Genomic DNA, 21,333 nt, shown 5'->3' on the forward strand with positions numbered 1-21,333 from the left:
TAATGGAAGAAAATACAACAGAATCTCTGCAAGAACACCCAAACGGCGTAACAAGAACTCTCTTCTCAAAACCCAAACACAAAAATCCCAAATACTGTCTCTTTCTCTTGCATGCACAACATGACTCGAAAACATATAAGTAATCCTCCAAGTTGGATCGCCATAAAAAATTTTCTGTGCAGACCAATCTTCGAAACAGGTACAAGAATTCGAAAAACACATAACAATTACCATTTAAGAGTGTATGGAGAAGCATTTTTTGGAAACAAAAAGAAATACATGTCTCATCACTAACTGTAGGTATTATGTAAATTTAGGGTTGGTGATCCACATCCATTCTCTCTCTCTCTCTCTCTTGGATGCCCTTTTTCCATCTCTTCTATTCCTTTTGGGTTAAGGAAATGAGAAGGAGGCACAGGATTAGTAAATGACCTAAGAGGAGAGGAGATAATGTAGAAAATGTTATTTCAGAAGAATAAGAAACAGCAACAAAGGGACTAGTAGAGTTGATCCTTGGGAGTTGTTCCAAAACAAACATGAAAGATTTCATAAAGTAAACTATAAATATGAAACACCCAAAAGGTACCATGAAATCATCTGGGTCTAAAAGATATAACAATGGTCTCTGTAAGAAAACTTCCTCAGTTATGAATGAGCAGAACAAACCAAACATATTGGTTAGAAGCAAATTAATAGGACAGTTCTTCTCTAAAGATTGAAATGTTCAAAGGTTAACATAATCATCTGAAAATTTTGAAGTATTGAATGAGCAGATCATTAAATACTTGAAGAAAATGTTAAGTTTATGGGAAGGGTAAGGGATGGGATCATGGACAATGGATCACCCAACAATGTTCAGCAGAGTGTGGGGTTAGCGTCTCTCACCTAACAGACAAGTGGTTCTGTCCCCTTCTTATTCTTTCCTTCCTCGCTACCAAAACTGACTAATAGGGTGACCCCCCCCCCCCTCCTCTGTGGATGCAATTATGTATAGTTGGAGATGCATGTTGTTATCGTTTTTAAAACCTTGATTCTTATTGAAGCTGTGGTTGAGTCACTTTGGTCAGGATAGTCAAGATATGAATGACGCAGAGCCATCGCAGAGCATCAACAGGGGCAGAATTTTTGCTTTTACATGGGGGCGTGTGGTTATTTTGTCTCCCTTTATGTCTGGACGCAAGGGCCATGCTGCCAGGCAGGGTTCTTTTTCCCTATTTATATAGGTATAAATAAATTAGTCTCAAAATTGGCTCATGGTACCCTTTGAGAGGGGTAATTCGATGCACTGGGAGAGCGAGGGACACTGTTGCATCCTCCGGAGTGGCGTCTATACGGTGTGAGGTTTTCATTCCTTTGTCTCCTATTGAGGAGTCTTTGGAGCAACATCTGGATGCATTGTCTTCTATCAATGAATTCTTGACGGGGAGTCGAGACGCATCTCTAATGGCGGACAGTTGGTTTATTCTTCTTTTGGAACTTTCAAAGATAGAAGTATTGCCGGTGACAATCATGAAATTGTTGCCGTCAGTTGACGATGAACCCCTATGTGTTGAGGATTGAGGGGGAAAGAAGCTTTTATCAAAATCCTTTGATTTGTGTGCAAACGAGAGAGGGCCAAAGATGGAGGTCGGAAGCTCCTATTGTCTTATTGCATCTTCATCTATCTCCATTAGCTCTTTTCCTGCTCCTACGGAGCTCCTTCTTTTTTCAAAAAGAAGCCACTCTTTACCAGTTTGGCAACCCGAATAGCCTCGATACTTGCTTTTAAAGAGAAAATATCCTAAAATCGGGTCCAATTGGTCAAGGGCTTGTAGCGTAGTGTTTGTCCAATTTCACAAGGGGCTGATGTTCTCTATGTTGCCTGCACCTAGATACATGGGCCCGCTATTCAGGGGGACAGATTGGTCATTTCGCCCACCCCATGTGTCTAGGCGCCGCCTGCGGCAGGCACAAAGAACATTTGGCCATAAATTAGATTAGGAAACCGCCTTTTTGCTTCTTAACAAAGATTTCCTATAAAGGATAGCAGAGTATAGAGATATTAGAGATTAGAAGTAAAAAAAGAAAAGCGAAGTAATGGGTTCGTTAATTATTAAGAATTTTACTTTAGAAAAACTACTAAAAACGAGGAAATAGGAGAGGATAGATATTTTAAAGAGATCGGAGAAGGAGAGATTGTAAGAGCAAAGAGAGAAACGGGAGGGATTTGTTGAAGCGAGAAGCGTGAGATAACTTCCCTAATGGATCATAAAATCCTTGTGGGTTCTTCGATACCCTACTATTAACAATCAGTCACTCCAGTCCAGATATTCAAAAAATATATATATTTATTTATCTCATTCAACAGGTACTGTGTGTATGTGTTTTTTTACCCTGTTGGTTTACTTGTTGTGGATGTGTTAATTGAGATGTGTGGAAGTAAGTGAAAAGATTTGGGAATTTTTGAATTAGGGTTTGTGGGTGAGAGTTCTTGCCCAGTTTAGTTTAGGGTGTTTTTGATAAGAGATCTCCACAGCAATCTTTTTCTATTTACATAATGAATCATCTTCAGCTCCGCCCATGGATGTAGCACTATCGTATTGTTGTGTGAACCATGTTAAATCTATGTGTCATCTTTGTTTCGTCTCCTCTGTTTTGTTTCTTCGTGTTTCTTGGTATTTGTTTTAACAAAGCTCAGCTCTTCCTTCTCATGTGTTAGCTGGTCCTCGTGTACATAAACTTCCCCCAACAGTATTATTGTAGTAGTAGTAGTACAGGTGGTGGTTGTGGTTATTTGCAAGTTATAGCATGGCTTCCTTTCTTGACAACACTACAGATTCCCATGATATTGCAGTACTTACAGAGGATATGATGATTTTAATCCTAAGCAAGTTAGACGTGGTGGGCTTCCATCGCTTTAGTGCATTTTGTAAGTCCTGGCAATCAATTGTCATTGCTGCAAAGAAAGATATACAGCAGTTGCAAGTGCTGCAACCTCAACTCCCATGGCTGATTCTTTCCTCCAAATCCAAATCAGATGAAGGACGGTTTTTCAGTCTCTTCCATGCCAAAGTTTTCAAGCCAAATTTGTCTGCCAAGTATAGCCTTCTTGATTCTAACTGGGGATGGTTGATAATGGAGTTTCCTATGCACAGCTATTTCCTATTTAATCTATTTACCATGGTACGAATTGACCTTCCTCTTGAACGTACTCTTCATCCTTACCGTTCAATTTGGTCAGACTGCGACTTCATCAGCGAGGCTATGTTGTCTGCTCCTCCTCTTGGTGCTTCTTCTGCTACTAATGATTTCAATTTGGATAAGAAAAAAATAAATGAAGATTGTGTAGCCATGGCGATATATCATTCCAACCAGTGTTTGGCCTTCTGTAGACCAGGGGATGAGACATGGACTACCCATTCGAAACGACAAATCCAGCAAGTTTCAAGACATTATTTCCTACCATGGAAAATTCTATGCCATTTTTGGCCAATGTGATCTTATACTCGTGGAGTTAGGAGGCGGTGACGGTGGTGGTGGTGGCGGTGGCCCTCGAACTCATCCAAAATTAATAAACTGTAACATTGCTCCTCCGGAAAGGGAAAAACTACTACTTCACCGGGTAATGTCCTTGAATTTGGTGGAATGTCTTGGGGAGTTGTTAATGGTTATGAAATGTTCTTCAATGTATGTCGTTAAAAATGATTGGTTCAAGATATTCAAGTTAGATATGAAGAATCGGTGCTGGATTAAGGTGGAGGACTTGGGTGATCAAATGCTATTTATTGACACAATCAGTGGCTTCTCTCTCAGCACTTGACTTCCCAGGATTTACAGGAAACTGCATATATTATTCTTTCGAGTATGAACCCGCAGGTGTGTTTTACTTGGGAGATGGTAGCATGAAAAAATTGTTCTCCAATTATTCGCCTGAATTTCAGTCCCTCCAGAATGAGATCTTCGTCCCCTTCTGGTTTACACCAATTTCTTGGTAGGGAGTTTTACCAAAAAACAAAAAAATTCTTGGTAGGGAGGGAAGGAGTTTGGGTTTGGGGCAGTGGTTGTCGAGATGGGATATTATGGAGTATCTAATTTATATATGTACTTTTTAGTATTTTTTATGTTTATGGTATTTTAATTTTGAAACGGCTTTTATTATTATTATTATTATTTTTTTTTTTTTTGATGAAAGTATAATCATACAAACCGCACACCAATCCCAAAAAATTAATTGACGACTAATACCAGTACCGATACCATAAACTAAACCCCTATTCTGAAGAGCCTTCCTTTTTCTTAGGGTTCTATTTGTTTTGATGTAAAACACAGAAAAAGGGGGAGCGGGCGTAATTTTCTTCTCTTACTATGTTGACATTCATTAGACATCTAACAAAACACTTTACAAATCCAAACCTATATGTTGAATTTGCTACTGGTGAGTTTTTTCAAAATCCAGGGGGTGGTCCGACTTTCATTTGAAAATCAGGAAATGACATGTAACTTACCCAACTAAAATTTGCATTGGCCATGGGAGCTTTTCTCTACCTTGTTTGATATTGGAATGCATAATAATTAATTGAACAAGAGATCACTGCATGGTCGTGTTGCCCCTGCACTAGCATTTGAACCAATGAAACAGCAGGAAGAGATCCTTATACTTGATGAACCATATAATTGAAATTAGTAATCAATTTGACATGCATCTAATCAAGAGAACTCTTGTCACATAAATACATGTCAATCCAGATGAGGGGGGGTGGGGGGAGCTGATTAAATCACAATTCTGGGACATCAAATGAAACTATTGACTTAACCCCCACGCACACAAACACGAGTATTTGTTCTTACCAAAACACCAAAATGAAAATGAGGGAGAGAAAAATCAAATATTTGGCACCCAAAAGTTAAAAGAAGTTTTGAATCTACAAATATTTGGTAAATCCTCTCCCTATAATATCAGAGTACAAGCAGGGAAAAAATGAAGTTAAAAATGCCATTCTGGTTGAAACTTGGGTACCCTTATTTGGAAGCTGAGATCCTCACTCAGTGAGTTTGCACATTCAAGTAGTTCAAAAGTGCTCTTAACCACTGCATTCCAATAAAATGCATTCTGCAGTCTGCATGAGAAGATGTAATCCACAGGAGCAATTGGGTGGTCATTTTTGTCAATCACACAACCATTTGGAATCGGTCTGGAACACGAAGTAGGGGAGGCTGGATCTCCCCAGGCTTGCCAAGCTGCCCACATGCAGCCATCTGATCATCTCCCCTACTAGGCCGCAAGAATACAACACACCCTGCTTCTGCCAGAACATTACGGAACTCAATTATCTTCTCTTCACTTGTTGGTTTAAACTGGGAACCACAATGGGGATTAAATGAGATGAGATTGATCTTGCAAGGAATACCCTGAACAAGATTACTTAGCCTCTTTGCATCCTCAATGCTGCATAAAAAACAGTTGTCACATTGATTAAAATTCAAATCATGGATAGCAACTTGCAGGTTGAGACAGAACAATGATATAACAAGCTCGGGCCATAAAGAACCTAAAAAGTGTAGAATTTGCAGAGAGAGGGAGAGAAGAGAAGAGAAGAGTATACATTGACCACATTCAAATACACTGACTCCATCTGGTAGGATGTAAAATATTGTAAATAGAGTTTAGATAAGAAATAGTGAAACCTTTTATAATCATTACAAACAATAATTGTGTCACTCAAATGCTTACTGAATAGAGCAACTATACCAGTATATCTAAATTCAACTTTCAACAGAATTCTTAGATTTTAGTAGAAGCATGAGAATGCAGAAATATAATTCAACTTTTCCACTACAATCTAAATTGGAGCCTCTTTTTTTTGGGGGGGGGGGGAGGGGGTGGGGTGGGGGTGATGCAGTTGCTTGGTTCAATAGGGTTAATAAGGAATTGTTTTATAACTCCTTTTCCTTATATAATTTTGTTCATGTTGATAGAGTTGTGGAGTTCAATTCAAACTCTGATTCAGTCATAAGAGTTTGATTAGGACACTTTCTCTGTTATATATGTAAGCGGGTCCATTGAGAGTTTCAGTTTTTAGAGAATAGAATGAAATTTTGAGCTTACACTGGTTCTTGTGAAAGTCGAAGGTGGTTTGACTGTTGCTTCTCTCTCTTTGCTGCTCTTGATCTCTTCTCAACTCAGGTACTATTCCTCCGTTCCTTTCTTTTCCTCCCTGTTTGTTCCTGAAATTGGAGTTTGAACTCCCTAAGACCCAATCAATTGGGACTGGAACTTTGAGGGTTAGATCATCTCCCCTGGGCAATTCAAACCCCAGGTTTCCATCCCCCTGATGCAATCCCTGGATCGAAACCCTAAGGTTGGGGTCACTATGGAGTATGGGCCCACTCAAATGCAAGGAATAGTGGCAGTTCTGTAGTTATATTGAAGTTGCAAACGGGAGTGGCAATCTTGTAATAAACCAAAATTTTAAAGGGTTAATTTGGAAGGTGTATGTGGGTCAGGATCAACTATCTTTTATATTTTTTGTACGAGGACAGAGTTGGAAGCAATTGACAAACAACCAGTGGAAGAGGAGAAAACTCTCAGTTGGGAAAACTCTTTCAACCAATCTCTATTTGACATGCAATTTCAAGAGCATCTCCCAGCTCAATCACTCCCTCGGTTAGCTACCGGAAACAAGAAACTGGGAAATCAATAGGGAGTCCTGCAACAGAGATTGGTGATGGTCTATATTACCAGCAGTAACTTCTGGTTCGGTTTCACAACAGAGAATGAGTTTGGGGATCAGATTCCAGAGATCAAATTGCCTAGGGTAAGGATTCCTTCAACCTAAATCTTAAGGTGAGAGGAAGAGAAAAGAGAGTGATCGAAACCAAACTTTTGGGCTGTAATACCATTAGAACAAACAAGGAATGGTAGAATAGAGAAAGGACAACAGAATATGAGAGAGAAGAAAAAGAAGGTCTCGCATGGGAAGGGGAGAGAAGAGGGAAGAGGAGAGAGAGAACATGATGGCCAGCAGGCCATGCCACATCATAATAACTCAAAACCAATTCAATTCTATTCTTCAATCTACTCCAATTATGAGGATTACAAGCATATATAAAGAAAAATAAAAGACTCCTACAAATAGAAACCAACTCTGATGCAGAACCCGGGTCACAAAAACCGAACTGGGTTCACTATGGGCCCATCCCAAAAAATAGAATTCAATCAATCCCAAAAGTAATGGCAATTTTGAAATTTTGTGACAAATTAAGCCCTAAAGAGTCACTAAAGAGTAAGGTAAGCAGACTACAGGGCCAACCAGGAATTAATCCAAAAGATAATGTCAATGCTGGAAGTTAAAGTAAACCAGGGATAAAACAGGAATAGTAATAATAGTTAGGGTCTTTTGTGTCGATAATTTAAAGTTGGCATTTAAGAATAGTAATAAGAAGAACTGTACTTCTTTCTCACAGTGAAACAGCAAAAGCTGGAAGGAGAGAGCTTGCTTGCAATGGCTATGGTTCTCCATCCAAGGGTTTTAAATCTCTTGGGAATTTAAGAGTAAGTTCACAGCTCCCTGCTCTATTGATTCCAAGTTACAAAAAGTCTCATAGCAGAGAGGAAAGAAGGAAAGAACAGCAACACACATAGCAGCGCAACTCACCACAATTTCATTCATTCTAATCTCTTCATCGTATTACAGCAATATAAAGAAAAGCTCCCTTACATATTAACAGAAATCCAACTAAAATGGAAACTAAACAATCTAGGCAACATCTCAAATATAGAAAACTACCAAAAGAACTCTACGTAATCTACCCAAATAAGAAAGGAAGAAATAAAAGATCACTCCTATTTAGTCTACCAGCCCCCTTTGGACCAAAAACTCGGGTTGGGTCAGTTGCATCTTGGCTTAGATCTAAAAGAGAGGGCCATTCTGGTCCAGCCAGGCTATGGCAACTGCATCAAACTCTCAAATTAGAAAACTAACTCAACAAGGAAATTAAAGCAACTAGGAAACTTGAAATAGTATCAAATCTAATGAAAAAGATCACAAGATAGTTAACAATAAATAAATAATTATCTTACTAGACCCAAATCCCAATTCTGGCCCAGTTCCCAGTCGGGGCTCTCAAACAAGTTCGGCCCGGTCCAAGGAAGTGTTCCTGCATCACCCCCAGTTTCTGCTAACCAGTGATTAATAACCTGCAACCAGATTCAGTTCTCAGTTCTCAGTTCCCAGTTCTTACCAGTTACCACCAGGCCTGGGTTCAGTCCCTTCTGGTTCCTTGCTTGTTGATCCAACCTTATAGCTGCCCTAATTGAGAGGACTAACAGTGAGGGATCTACTCCTACAATGGTGGGTTGAATGAGTTCCAAGCAAGGGAGATACCATCTTCGAATTGTAAACTGGTAGCACTGTAGATAAGCCCCTGGTTAGTGAACTGGGTTCTATATTTTTCTAATCATTTTAATTGCCAACAGCCCCTTTCTTTTTCAAATCCCTTTTACAGTTTAGTCCTTCACTTGCTCACTTACTCTCAAGGGTCTAAATTGCTCCAGCAATTACAAGATTGCTATTGATCCTTAAATTTTGAGTTATTTGTTCTTTGGGGGCCCATAGCGACCTACATCAGGATTTTAGAACCTAAGTTGCATTAGGGGGGTACTGAAAATTGGGTTATTTTCTCTTATGCTGTTAGTTTTTTCTTCTTAATATACTTCTACATCCAACCAGACAAAAGCCTATGTACCCCTGACTAAAAGGTCAATTATTTTCTGACCTACAGATTAGATCCGATTACGCACATTCTCCTCCTTTAACATGTTACGAAAGTTGCAAGACAGAAGTCTCAGGATTAGCGCTAGCACTAATCCCGAGAAGGGTATTTTGGGGGTTTTTTGTTTTTGTCTTTCCCTTGGATGCCCTACATACATTATTACTATATATTGAATTAGAATGGGGAGTTAAACCTTATGGTTGTAACTCCCCAAGGATTGCAGCCACATTATTCTTCTTCTCGCTTCTTTTTTTTCCTTTTCTTTTATTATTTACATAACAAAATAAAATAAAAAAGAAATTGTTGAATTTGTTGAATAATGTACACCAGAATACCGTGGGAGTATTCTGGTCTTTTTACTGTTTTATATTTAAGTTTATGTACTGCCTAGTTAAGTCGGCTATAGCTAGGGGTATTTTTGTCTCTAAGATGTAATCTTCCATATTATAAATATATGGGTATTTTTATCTCTAAGATGTAATCTATATATAATTTTATTTTTTTGTATCTAAATTTCAGATGGCAGTTAAACTTGAAAAGATATATTGCATGCTATGGCAAGCACAACGCAGGGCTGGCTGTCATCAAGTGCAAATATCTGCTAGCTGCATATCCTTTACCAAAAGGAATTTTTTTTCTGTATTTTTGTTAACAATTCAGCAAAAGAGATCTCATTGATAAGGATAGATAAATTGAGTATCATGTGGTTTACCACAAACATATGGAGGATGAGTAAGGGAATAATGGTCATCCACAATATGTTGCAAAACAGGAATTATTCACAAAGTCAAAAATAGTTTTCCAGGATCAGAACATCCATTTATATAACACAGAGAGGAAAGGTTTCTCAAACCTGTCATTAACCCCTGCAAGCATCACATATTCGAATAAAACTTTATAGTTATGCTTGAAACGAAGCTCCTCCCGAAGAGTTTCAAGAAGCATACCCAACTTATACTTCCGATTAATTGGCATGATCCAGTTTCTAACCTGCAATATATTTTTTTTGTGCGTGGAAGGGTCACATATGCAAACATAAAGACAGATACATGCTATTCTCAAAAGATTACTGTTAATACCTCGTCAGTTGTTGCATTCAGACTGACTGCCAATGCACAGTTGGATTCATGAAGAAAACGTTTCAGTTGGGGAACAAGTCCACTGGTGGAAATGGTGACCCTGAGAGGACTGAAATGAAGGCCTTGCTCATCCACCATTATGGCTGCAGCTTTTATTACATTTTCGATGTTGTGGAGTGGTTCCCCCATCCCCTGAAAATTCATTTGGCCACACACTTAAGCAAATAGAAAATGACGACCAGATCAATAACACAACTATTCCTCCTTATCTCTTATCTCAACCTCTTAGGTGCATTAGAAGCAGAAAGGAGGAAAGAAAGCATTTGGCATTGAGCTATAACCTTTTCTGAGAAAAAAGATAAGGTCACGTTTAGTAGGTGAGTCAAGTTACGGCAAGTAGAAGCCCATGTCGTATTTGAACTCAAATTTCTTTGAACCTCAAATAGAAATTAGTTTTTTTTTTTTGCTTTTCCTAATAAATAAGTTTCTTGGTTCTTGATAGCAGAAATTTTGATGCAGGAGAATCTTGGACCGGGCCGACCCAACTGGTGCAATACCTTGGACCAACCCAAACCCAGTTGCGTATCCAGACGGAGATGAATTGGGTCCAGTTTGAGTTTTTGGATCTAGTAGGATTTTAGGAATTTATGTTATTTGGGAAAATAATGTTTTTTAGTTTATTTTATTCTCCCTTTATTTCAGAAGTTGGCTACTAGGATATTTAGTTTCCAATTGTTTTTAGCTTCCTTATTTAAATAAGTTTCTTAGTTAGAGAGTGAGTCCTATTTTTAGGAGTCATTTATTTCTCTTAATATATGATGTAATTCCCCACCATTGGAAATAATGAAGAATGAATTGAAATTTGAGTTTGTGTGCATGTTCACTCCTCCTCCCCCCCCCCCCCCCATTCTTCTTCTTCTCCACGGTTTCTTCTTTTTCCCCCTGCAGCTCTGATTTCTTCCAAGTTTCTCTTTTCTCCTTTCTGGTCCCCCATAAATTTCCATAATATGAGAAACAAAGCAATAATATGGACAGTCCATAGATTTATGGATTTTTAATATGCTTCAGAAAATCAAAGATTTAATTTGTGCATATCACTTTCCTAAATGCTCCATTTGTTTCAATGTAATATGAGCAGAATATGACAAGAAAGAAGTGAAAAAAGGAGGAGCATAAAGCCTTATAGTGGGGGCAACTATTTGAAGTCCAAAATCTGTAAATAATGTCCTTATTTTCTGTTACTTCTGTGCATTTTAAGTTGAAACAAACTGATCCAAATGTAAACTAGAGTTAAAGGTGGGCAATTCCTATAATATGTATAATTTCATTTTGTAAATCAAAGTATTCCAAATTCAGGAAAGCCTTGGGGGTGGGACATCAAAATCAGTTGGATCCTGCACCAGAAACCAACCAAACACGGAGTAATTGATCAAAAGTTCAGCAAAACAGATATACTCACCATAAATACAACATTCGTAATAGAACCAATTTCACTTGAGAGCAAACGCCGGGCAAATACAGCCTGCTCCACTATCTCAGCAGCAGTAAGATGTCTCCGTAAGCCCATCCTATAAAATGCATTTAAATATCATACCATATGCAACCAATCAAGCCCACCAAACTTGGAAATATTTTAAACCGAAATGCTCATATGTCAAGGATAAGAGCTTGCCTCCCAGTGTAACAAAACTGACAATTCATGGCACAGCCGACTTGACTTGAGACACAAACAGTAGTTCTCCCTCTTTTGCAAGGAATTACAACTGTTTCTATCACCAATCCATCATCCAATGTGAATAGAATCTGAAACCTCCTGTGAGTATCAAATCAATGAGAATATTCTTATACAGTGGAAATAACTTCCAGAAGGCAAATATGCAAGTATTTTCAGACTCAAACGATGATTGTTTTACATCAGCTTTAATCGGATCCTGAGAAACAAGACAATCACAAAGAGTGGGAGGAAAGTACCTTCTGAGTTCCATCTGCTGCTGTAAGAATCTTTTTCAGAGACAGAGCCTTAAATTCAGCAAATACGCCCAACATTTTCCGGAAATCTTTATTCAACCCTTCCAATTCATCAACACAATTTGCCCAGATGTTGTTTCCATAAAGGCGCTTCCATAGCATTAAAGCCTGGCCAGGCCTGTATCCATGTGACTTCACCCAATTCTGTTCAAGCATAGGTTTTCACAGTAAAATCTATCACTATAAAAGCCGCACATGAAATGGATTAGAGGAACAACAAAAATACTCCACACATACTTCAAGTTCATCGTATTTCATTCCTTTCAGAAGCACCTTCGAAGAGTTGGAATTTGAGTTGTTGTTCGCAATTGCTAGCAAGCAGGAGAAACCAAAGTGAGAGAAAGATGACGACTCACAATTAAAAATGAGGAAAATAATTTGCAAAAATTAAAGCTTCAGCAAATCGAACCTCAATTAAGAGAAATCCTACCAGTCTCTGAGCCATGTGAATGAACAATTGGAGCGTAAGAAGAACTAGTCTTTGACACGGAGCGGCGAGACGGAGAGAAGAAAGAGATGAGATGAGGTTTATAGCAAGGAACTGACAAAGAAGTCGTCGGAGCCGTCGATGCCATGGGGGGCTTCGTGACAACCGAGTAGAAGCAGTGGGGTTTCGCTTGCCTCACCCATCTACGACTCAGCTCCATTGGTATCTCACAAATGTGTGGATAACGCTATAATGGAAGCTCATATAGGGTTCTAACCTTCCAGGGTGGGGGCACGAACCGCTACGAAGGTTTTAGGTATCGGTATTGAGCCGTATGGCACGAATCGGCCTCCGGCGGACTCATTCCATGCGGCAGTTTTTTGGCCTTTTTCGTTCATTCCATGCGACAGTTGGAGTGAGCCCAAATTAGGGAAATAGTTTTATCAAAAAAACAAAAATTAGCAAAGTAATTTTCTGTGTGGGAGTGTGGCCTACACCAGCATTGCATATGTCTATTTCTCTCCTATCCTAAACAATGAGATAGAGTTGTAGAAATGTCTTTTCATATGGGGAAGCAATCGTAGACATTTGGATTGACTGCCAAAGTTTAGTTGATTGGTTGGACTAGAGTTTGTATGGTTGGCCTTGGTAACTCTTTACAATACTTTTGGATATTAAGTTTGTAATTAACATGTTTCCTATGGTGTGTCTGCTAAAACATGGTAGGGGCTAGGGATCATATTTCTATAGCTCATAAATTAGCTATGCGAGCAAGGATAGAAAACTAGGAGCCCGCTTGATAACCTTACAAGAAATAGTTTTTGATGTTTTTCCGTTATGAGAAATAGAAAAACACCTAAAAATCGTTTGATACCGAAGTTTTTTTTGTGACTATTTTTGAAAACATAAATCAAAATTTATGCTCTCTGGAAGATTTTTGACAAAACATATTCAACATGTTCTGTTGTTTCTTGGTTGAAAATTGGAAAAGTGTGTCCGATAAAAACTTCTATATTCGTTCACTATGCTCTTTTGTAAAATTGAAAAAGTGTGCCAAACATATCCTTTAGTTAATTTAAAACAAAAAAAAAAAGAATTTTGCTTGTTTCCAAGAATAAATTTATCAAGCAGGACAAGAACGATTTCTTAGCACAGAAAATGAAAAAACTGTTTTGTTGTTTCTCAACACATAACCAGAACAAAAACACTCATAAGGTTATCAAGTGGGCACTAGATCTCTTGTTCCGGACAATGTGATTCTTTTCTTTCTTCTTAGTTTTAAAATTTATTGGATAAATTACACGTCACCTCTGGTTTTCAAACAAAACTCAAAGCACCCCCTGATTTTTTTTTAAAACTCAAATCACCCCATTCATCTAAATGCCTTGGACTTAACTAAGAAAATAATATTCCGCTTAAAAGATTTCAATTACCAAGTTTGGTAAGAATTTACGTTAGTTAAACAACTATAATTCCAAAAGTTTCCCTTTTTCTTTAAAATTGGTTTCACATTTTCTTTTGCTTGCAAAACTACAAATTTATGGAGTTTAATACTTATATAAAGAATTAGATTTGCATAAAAAAAATATATATGGGAGAGGGATAGGGACCGCCTGCCTGCGGTAAGTTAGCGGGCGGCAGCCGCGACACCAATGTAGGTGTAGGACGGGGCATTATTCATAAAAGACAGGGTGTCATTTCAAAAGAAGGGGGGGAAAGAAAGACACACACAGAGGACGCTTGCTTACAGTATACAGGCGATGTGCCCAGCCTTTCCCCAAAAAATACATTCAAAAAAATGCAAATTTCTTGGCAAAAGTTTTCCCTTGCAACCAATGTTCAGTACACCCTCTCATATGGGTTTTTTTTTTTTTAATTATTTTCTCCATCCTACAATTGGTGAGGCGTAGGAGATTCCCTCCACCTCCCCTCCCCAAGAACACTGCCAGAAATATAATGCTTATCCTTCTTAACAATAAATACAAAACGAACAGAATTCATAAGAGTACAAATGTCCAACAAGTTGGAAAACAGCTCCAAAGGCCAAAACGTTTTGGTTCCCTGCAGAAGCCACACCTTTAGTTCAGTATTATCAGTCCAGATCTCTAGTCTCTCAAATCGCTGCTCCCTTGACCTTTGCAAACCCTGCAAAGTCATCTGGCTTCCTGACTCCTGAGCGCTCCCTGGAAAACCATATTTCATAGTTGCAAATAATTATCGAGTTAAACAACAAAACAGAAGCCCACCCAGCTTCGCCGATAGAAGGGTTAAAACTGTTATCACATATCAGAAAGGGATAATCTACAGATGATAGCCCTTGCCCCGTGGTACTCATTCAAGGATAGGAAACATTCCGCGGAAGGATCATTTACAATAGTATTGGGCAATAAGAGCTTAGACTCGATCCATTTGGAAATCAGTTGAACAATCATAAGGGTTAGGAGTAGTCTGCTGCATATCTTTGTATACAATGGAGGACAAGCAGTACCAACATTAATGGTAGGCTTCCTAAACAAAACCTGAAACCACATGAAGGAACCAAATTCAAGAAAAATCATTTCACACAACTTGCTCCCAAAACACAATATAAATACACCAATATCCAGTGGATGAGGAGGAGCGATCGCCCATAAAATTTAACAGCAGGTATCTCCTATTTATTTAGTGGTTGGCTTGGCAAGATTCACATTTCACCATATTGGACCACTTGGACTGCTACGACATAACATCAAGAAATTGCTGAATCCCCTTTCACAGATATTAATATCATATCAACCCCCCAAAAAAAATTCACATTCATACCAATAGAAACAAACCTTCCCATGCACAAATCCACTAAAAATTGTCAATATCACGAAGACAACGATATGATTAAGAGGAGAGCAAAGGAGATGGCCTCATAACCTATGACCTTGAAAGGAGATCACACTCCACAAACCTTCTATAGGAACCAAGGCAAGCTTGGCAGTTTTCCAATTCCAAACAAGTCAGACATATCCACAAATAGTAGGAGAATTAAGGTTGAATCCATCCAGTGCACTAGGTGGGCAGCTACCGACAAAAGCCATATCCTTGGATCTCCTGGGCATTTGTACAAGAAGAATATCACCTTAAACATGTCTTCCCAGCACCAATTTCCAACCATTACATTCTGCATTTCCTCTGTGCAACCACATGTCAAGAAAACTGGAGCAGTTGATCCATTCAAGATCAAATAATATATATCCAGACAAAGGGTAAAATAACAATGGGGAGGGGGCTTACTTGCAGTTAATTAGCAAGAAGAACAGCATAAATACTAATAAAAAATGCATCTTGAAAAACATTGCTCCAATCATTACTGTCTAATCAAGTATAGCAAAAGGTAAGATTTCCACCATTCCCACTGGAAGACTTGCCATACACAAATCCTCACGTGTCATCTGATTGCGTCTAAGCATTTTGAGTGTATCAGACCACAAACACGAGAGAGAGAGAGAGAGAGAGAGATCACATTGAACTTTATATACCTAATTTCAAGGGGAACCAATACAGGAGAAACTAAAAAAATTTAAAAACAGGGAGCCTGGAATTGGTTAAGAAGATGTGATACATTATCATTAAGTTACTTGATGATGCTGCCAATCACTGATAGAGAAACAAAACTTGCAGAGATCTCACAATAACTTCGGCTGATAAGAGCATATAGTTTGATGAATATTACTTTCTTGTCCTTCTCTTATCCTCTTATTGGATTGTCCGGGACGAAGTTAATCTAATGATACAGGGGCCTGGCAGGACATCATTTGAAATTGGCTAATCCCTGCAGAGAGAAGAGAAACAGCAATCAATAGCCATCAAGTCACTTCCCTAGTGGAATCTAACATTCTCTCACAACAAAGGTACTTCCATTATAATGGACAAGATTTAAACATGAAACATGAATATCTTCAATCTGAGTAGATGTTTCAGAATAGATGCATGAATTTAATTCTGGCATTTGATTGTGATGCTAATTCTCAGGGGTGAGGTACAATCAGTGGTCATCATGCATCTATAACAAGTGAAAGAACTATCAGCTGAAATTTACATTAGACATCAATACCAGCCCCATTAGATCCGATACAAAAATCAGCATGGGCGAGGTAGCTAAAAGGAATAGTTGAAGGAGGCTAGATGGAGGTTAATTATCAGTACTCAAGCTAAAAAACAGAAACCAAATCCCATCCACTACCTATCCAAGTAAATATAATTGGCAGGGACAACACCTATAGGCAAAAAGATAACGGTACACCACCAAGGTACATATGAAAATCAACATGAATCCGGATTAACGGTTATAATGTAGAATGTACCAAAATAAATTTATTTTAGTAAATTTAAGCAGTATCAAGAGAAACCTCAATCAGCATCACACATTAATCCACGTTGTCACTTGCTAAGACCCATTTATGCATATATATCATCCTACCATCAAATGACCAGACAAAAAGCAAAGGAAGACATAGGAATATAAACCTATTCTGGTTTCTCCACATAATCCCAAAAAGCCCATAATATGAAGCAAAGATTCTCCATGAAGCTAGTTTCAACTAATTGTGTCAAACTACTCATAACAGTCACAGTTTCAGTTTGAATTTACTCTATTATCATAATTTTTAGTCAAATGTTTCACAATAAATTTGTAAGACTCCGGTGCTTTTCCACAGCAGGTCGTAAGACGGAATGTGGAAGGGTTATGCCATTTAGGAAGCTGCCATAAAAACCCTTCACCAGGCATTTTGAACAATATTCCAATTCAGGACTCATGTAATTTACTCCAAGTAGTTTGGGTAAGACTCATGTAGTTTTGGAGAGGTGAGGAATGACATGAGTAGTCTGGGTCTTGTACCAAGTATGACCTCGGATAGAGCCTATTGGAGGGCAAGGATCCATGTTGCCAACCCGATCTAGCTGAGATTTTCCTGACTTCTTAGTCTGTTCTTCTTTCCTCTTACTTCTTTTCTTTTCTTTTCTCATTTCGCTTTTTTTTAACAACTCTGTTTTGAACAGATCCATGTAGCCGACCCCATTCAGTTGGGATAAGGCTGAGTTTGTTGCTGTTGTTGTACTTTGGGTAAGGCTTAGTCTAGAGTTTCTGAGTTCCAATATTCATAATCAAGCAGTTAAAATAGTTGACACTAGATATTAAGCAGACCAGCACATGTGAAATGAAGAAGTTGGAATTAGCTTGTTGAAACACACTTGTTTCATTGGCATGGTCATTAGAACCCAATAATACATAGACTCACTGGCTGGTTGAGAGTATGAGTATCATTAAAGCACCACCCAAAGAAATTAACCTAGACCCTTTACCCATGTAAGCATGCCAGTTAAATGATTATTTTTTGGGATAAGCACCAGTTAATGGGATTAAGTTTAACACATCAATTTATGCACAAAATTCCAAAATACAGCAAGCAAACAATTAATAGACGAGTTGCCAACTAATAAAACAGAAGGTTAGAAACAAGTTAGTTGTTATGTCATTATGTAAGAGATTTTGCCTTCCATTTAAAGAAGAAGATTATTACCAGTACTTAATCATGCCATCCCAGCCACAGGTTGCCACTTTACTTTGTTCCAGTGGATGCCACTCACAGCCAATACATACACCCTCGTGACACTTTAGAGTTCTGAAGACTTTGCAACTTTTCCAGTCCCAAAACCAACATTTTCCCTCGCCATCACCTGACATGACAAACCGTCCATCTGGCGAGAAATTGACTTGGCAGGCGTAACCAGCCGCTATGTGTCCTGCAAATCTCTTTTTCTTGTTGAGCTGAAACCTCTCCCTTGTGCTGTAGATAAGAATCTGATTATCCAAACTCTGAGCAGCAAGCCAATTTGAATTAGGGTGAAGGGAAATTGATGGCATCGAGTGCATGTGAGGTTCACTGATGTACTTTATAACAACAGGAATTCCAAATTCCCACACACGGAGGGATTTGTCATCACTTGATGTAACAAACCTCCTGTTATTGTCCACAAATGTAATAGTATTTACCGCACCCAAATGTTGATCATACTCTTGAGTGATCTGTCCAGTGTTCATATCCCACTGGACAATCTTTTTATCACTCATTCCGGCTAGAAGGATGTTCTGCTTATCATCATCTGGGTTGAGCTTAACAACATAAGGAATCTTCCCAGTGGAAAATGTCGAAATCACCTTCCCAGTCTCTGTATCCCAATACTTGATGTTTTTATCATAACCAGCACTCAAAAATTTTGACCCATCATTTGAGAAGGAGATGTCACGAACAGCCTTTGAATGGCCCATGTATGTCCGCATGCACTTTCCTGAGTTGAAAACATCCCATATCTTGACTTTGTTATCCATTCCTGCTGAGAGGAGCAGATGTCCAGACTTTGGAAAGAACCGAATTGCCGATACACCTTTTGTGTGCCCACTCCATGTGTGAACCCACCGCTTCGGTATATAACAATGATCATTTGTGGCCTTGGCATCTTTTGGAGGAGCAATCCAGGACCTACCCTGGTAGTCCTGTTCCTCCTTCCCATGAAAAGTACTCTTATCTGTGACATGTTCAGCCTTATCACCTCCTCCACCCCTCTCCTTCTCAGCCTTCTTCTCTGCATGCTCCTCTGCATACTTCTTCTGCTCTTCTGTCAGTTCTGTCTGCAATCCTTCCTTCTTCCCAGCCCATGGGCTCTTCCGGTTCTTCTTTAGCCACTCTTCTGAAGCGGGGTTGTCTACCTCAGACATATCAACATCACCACCTGAGTCATCAAGCTCCTCATCCTCCTTCAATTCTTTCTTTCTCTCAAGCTTTCGCTTCTTCTGTTCATTCTGCGGAATATTATAAACAGAAATACCATCGTTTTTCTGTAAGGCCTCCAAATCACCAACATAATTGTTCCCTGATGATGCGGCAGGGTCAGCAGCATATCCATACTTGTGGAAGGTATTATACTGTTCGTCAAAGATGAAGGGTTCTATTGCTGCATTCTCCACAAATCCTAACTTGTGATTTCTCATGCCCTGGGCAATGCCATCCTTTGCATAGGGGTGTGCTGGACCGTAAATCGGAGCCCAGAGCTGGTCATATGTGGGGTTGAAACCTACAACATGCTGAGATGGATCAATTGGTTTATGGAGCGTTCGATTTGTCTTGGCAACTGTGAGGGCGAGCATGGTGTCGTCAACCTTTGGAGCTGAGGTTTTTGAAGGTAAAGAAATTCGAGGAGGAGATGAGTCTGGTGACGAAGGAGCAGATGATGTTGATGTTGGTTTTTGTCCTTCATCATCATCACTTTTCTCCACATAACTTTGAAGCAAATCCATAGCTGCTTCACCAAGTTCAGTATATGTCAGAGGCTATGAATGCGGGAAATAGCATGGCCTCTTGCTCTTATACCTGAAATATAGGGAATACAATATTATCAAAAGGAAGGAAAATCAGTACGATTAATAGACAAGCAAAAGCAAGTATGCATCAAGTACACAACAGAAGACAGTTTAGTTTGCTTGTAACTATTTTGCCCGAGTCTTGTCATCATTGGAAAAGAAAAGATTCAAAGATTTGTCTGAGAAAGATGTTTGAAGTAAGAGAAATTTTCCTCTTTTATCTGGTTGCAAGCAAAAGCAAGTATGCATCAAGTGCACAACAGAGGACAGTTTAGTTTGCTTGCAACTATTTTGCCCAAGTCTTGTCATCATTGGAAAAGAAAAAGTTCAAAGATTTGTCTGAGAAAGACGTTTGAAGTACGAGAAAAATTCTTCTTTTATTTGGTTGTACTCTCATTGATGCTACTATTTCCACTGTAAAACAACGAGGGAAATCTGGAATGAAATTAACATGATATTAAAACTAGGAATCGGATCAGTCGAGTCGGCTGATTGGAATTGGAATTGGCCAGTCCTGTAAAACAATTAAACAAGAAAAAAAATTCTGGTATGAAATTAACATGATTTCAAAACTCGAAATTAGATCAGTTGAATCAGCTGATTTGAATCAGAATTGGGATTCCCAATCCCGAGTTTGGGCGAATCTTGGGGCACATAGGTGGACCAAGCAATCTGATCCGGATTGGCTCCATCCATCTGATTCTTGCAACTCTCAAACCATCCTCCTTCGAAAAAGCCCTCCCCCTCCTCATTATCCGACCCTAACACTAAATTCCGCAACCAATGACGGATCCTCTCAATTGCACTTCTCCCACGTTCTCCATCAAAATACCAACTCTCCGCTCCATCTTCCCTCCTCTTGAGGCCACATCTTAGAATCAGCAAAATTCTCCTTCTGCCATCAGTTTCGGTGTCGGCTTCAACCAGAGAGTTTGAGAGGGCCATTTGTAGAGGCAAGGAGAGGAAGGATCCCTACGTTTCTGAGAAATGGCTGTGTGTTTTGACTTGTTCTGATGGGTTTCATCGTCCCATAGGTACCTTCTGTTCTTAGTGTTTCTCCCATTGTCAAAGTGGCCCCTTCAGAAGCATTCATAGTAGAAGAAGCAGACAAAGAAGATAAGGGTCTGAATACGTAAAAATGAGGGCTTTGGAGTATGAAACAATAGTTGAGAAGAGTGAGAGCGTATCCGAACAGAACTATGGAGTAGAAGTTCAAATAATTTAACCACTGATAAAGCCATGATTGTTTTCTACAACAATGAAGAATTGAACTCTCATTATCTAAAATCTATTCCTCCTCCTCTCATGGCTGATGTTGAGATTTCTAAATTCATACACAGAGTATGCTTCTGAAAATCCACACCTTGTCATCTCAAGAGCTCAATTGAGTCCGGGGCATGCTCATCCCAAGTCACATTGAAATCATGAAAGTTGAATCCCCAGATAAGGTGAGCTTGGCTTTGATTAGATTCAAGACGTGGACATTGGTTTTGAGGATGAGGGTCAATGACACAAGTAGAAAGACTCGTCGGAGTTGGAGAAGGTGAACCCAACTTAAAATTTGTATGATTTTGTTGACCAATTTGGGCCAATCCCCATTTGCAGATCAATTGGAAGAATCAGCCAGAATCTCCATCCGATTCAGATCGGAATCAGAT

At 39.0% G+C, this 21,333-nt stretch overlaps 2 protein-coding genes across 4 annotated transcripts; both read right to left on the bottom strand.

Moving 5' to 3' along the window:
• Positions 1 to 4,840: 4,840 nt before the first annotated feature.
• On the bottom strand, positions 4,841 to 12,532 carry LOC122671505 (dual-specificity RNA methyltransferase RlmN). The gene is made up of 8 exons (XM_043868759.1): positions 12,289 to 12,532; positions 12,096 to 12,169; positions 11,802 to 12,002; positions 11,503 to 11,633; positions 11,290 to 11,398; positions 9,831 to 10,022; positions 9,605 to 9,741; positions 4,841 to 5,425 (listed from the first exon to the last, which is right to left on the bottom strand). The coding sequence occupies exons 1-8, from the start codon at positions 12,503 to 12,505 to the stop codon at positions 5,149 to 5,151; spliced, it is 1,338 nt and encodes a 445-aa protein (XP_043724694.1). The 5' UTR covers positions 12,506 to 12,532; the 3' UTR covers positions 4,841 to 5,148.
• A 2,575-nt stretch (positions 12,533 to 15,107) lies between these two features.
• LOC122671503 (pre-mRNA-processing factor 17-like) lies at positions 15,108 to 19,704 on the bottom strand. 3 transcript variants are annotated; one of them, XR_006334357.1, is made up of 3 exons: positions 17,838 to 19,703; positions 15,585 to 16,087; positions 15,108 to 15,471 (listed from the first exon to the last, which is right to left on the bottom strand). XR_006334357.1 is itself a non-coding variant. In XM_043868753.1 (2 exons), the coding sequence occupies exons 1-2, from the start codon at positions 19,610 to 19,612 to the stop codon at positions 16,081 to 16,083; spliced, it is 1,782 nt and encodes a 593-aa protein (XP_043724688.1). In that variant the 5' UTR covers positions 19,613 to 19,703; the 3' UTR covers positions 15,556 to 16,080. The 3 variants fall into 3 exon arrangements, 2 of the variants coding, with proteins under 2 accessions (XP_043724688.1, XP_043724690.1); XM_043868753.1 differs by lacking the exon at positions 15,108 to 15,471 and having other exon boundaries at positions 15,556 to 16,087; XM_043868755.1 differs by lacking the exons at positions 15,108 to 15,471; positions 15,585 to 16,087 and having other exon boundaries at positions 17,834 to 19,704.
• Positions 19,705 to 21,333: the final 1,629 nt, after the last annotated feature.

Source organism: Telopea speciosissima, chromosome 8 (genome assembly GCF_018873765.1).
Source record: "Telopea speciosissima isolate NSW1024214 ecotype Mountain lineage chromosome 8, Tspe_v1, whole genome shotgun sequence".
NCBI classification, from domain to species: domain Eukaryota; kingdom Viridiplantae; phylum Streptophyta; class Magnoliopsida; order Proteales; family Proteaceae; genus Telopea; species Telopea speciosissima.